This window comes from Austrofundulus limnaeus, unplaced genomic scaffold (genome assembly GCF_001266775.1).
Source record: "Austrofundulus limnaeus strain Quisiro unplaced genomic scaffold, Austrofundulus_limnaeus-1.0 Scaffold235, whole genome shotgun sequence".
NCBI lineage: Eukaryota > Metazoa > Chordata > Actinopteri > Cyprinodontiformes > Rivulidae > Austrofundulus > Austrofundulus limnaeus.
This window is the reverse complement of record NW_013952637.1, coordinates 768,727-770,326: the sequence shown is the minus strand read 5'-3', so window position 1 is coordinate 770,326 and position 1,600 is coordinate 768,727. Positions and strand designations below refer to the sequence as shown.

General features: G+C 44.2%; 1 protein-coding gene across 2 annotated transcripts in view; it reads right to left on the bottom strand.

The window, feature by feature from the left end:
- The window catches only part of si:dkey-192p21.6 (heparan-alpha-glucosaminide N-acetyltransferase), a gene marked incomplete in the record, with an annotated part of 48,197 nt that overhangs the window by 21,811 nt on the left and 24,786 nt on the right, over positions 1-1,600 (bottom strand). For both annotated transcript variants that reach the window (XM_014019907.1, XM_014019908.1), the window contains 1 exon segment: positions 458-618. In XM_014019907.1, coding sequence (XP_013875361.1) covers positions 458-618 — 161 coding nt within the window.

Below are 1,600 nucleotides of genomic sequence, written 5' to 3'. Positions count from 1 at the left end.
GTTTAGCGTTAGCTTCTGCTAATGTTTTATATGTTAAGCAGTTTAGCGTTAGCTTCTGCTAATGTTTTATCTGTTTAGCGATATAGGTTTGTTTCTGCTAATGTGTTATCTGTTTAGCGGTATAGCATTAGCTTCTGCTAATGTGTTATCTGTTTAGCGGTATAGCATTAGCTTCTGCTAATGTGTTTTCTGTTTAGCAGTTTAGCATTAGCTTTTGCTAATGCTTTTTTCTGTTTAGCAGTTTAGCATTAGCTTCTGCTAATGCTTTTTTCTGTTTAGCAGTTTAGCATTAGCTTCTGCTAATGCTTTTTTTCTGTTTAGCGGTTTAGCTTCTGTTAACTTTTACCTGATTAGCAGTTTAGCATTTTTAGATTCTTCTTCAGCTGATTTGTGATTATTGAAGCTAACTTCTTGGTTAGCTGGGGGCAGCCATCTTGAATTGCGTTGCTGCACTCACACGGTCCGTCTCTTGGAGAGTAGTTGACGAAACAGAAGCCCAGCATCATCAGGACCACCGTCCTCCAGGAGAGTTTCCGCAGCAGCTGCAGGCGGCTGACTCCTCTCCTCTGCATGGAGCTGAAAGCCAGGACCACCGAAGTCCCCATGATGAAGACAATCCTGGCAGCGGGAACAGGACCGTGTTATTTAAACATGGAGGACCGGAGGCTTCAGGTGGGTCTTCTCAGACCTTTACCTACCAGGGCATGACGAGATCCGCTACAGTCAGACCTGAAGACATTCAGAGGCTGAGTGAGAATCAGGAACTTCACAAACTTCACGTAACAAAGTTTTTCCTCTCATTTATTTTCCAGTTAAAGAAAATGGGATTAATAATCTGATTAATAATCWGAACTCTTGATTTGTGTTTTATTGTTTACAACCTGGATTTCATCAGATGAGACTTTAGTTCTTGACCAGCAAAGGAAACTCGTCTGGTATAAAACAAACAGCTCTTCGAGCTGAGATCATCCTCACAGTGAAGCACGGCGGTGGCAGCATCATGATGTGGAAACTGCTCAAAGTTAAAGGACAGAGAGATCCTGAGATCTGAGACTGGGACAGAGGTCCACCTTCCGGCAGGACAATGTCCCTAAACACCTGCTGAAGGAGAACTCCTCTGGTTTAAGAAGATGGACTTGATGGACCAAGATCAAGAAGATGGACTTGATGGCCCAAGATCAAGAAGATGGACCTGATGGACCAAGATCAAGAAGATGGACCCGATGGACCAAGATCATGAAGATGGACCTGATGGACCAAGATCAAGAAGATGGACCTGATGGACCAAGATCATGAAGATGGACCTGATGGACCAAGATCATGAAGATGGACCTGATGGACCAAGATCAAGAAGATGGACCCGATGGACCAAGATCATGAAGATGGACCTGATGGACCAAGATCAAGAAGATGGACCTGATGGACCAAGATCATTAAGATGGACCTGATGGACCAAGATCATGAAGATGGACCTGATGGACCAAGATCATGAAGATGGACCTGATGGACCAAGATCATGAAGACGGACCTGATGGACCAAGATCATGAAGGTGGACCTGAAGGACTAAGATCACAGAGACGGACCTGTAGAGTCCTGCTA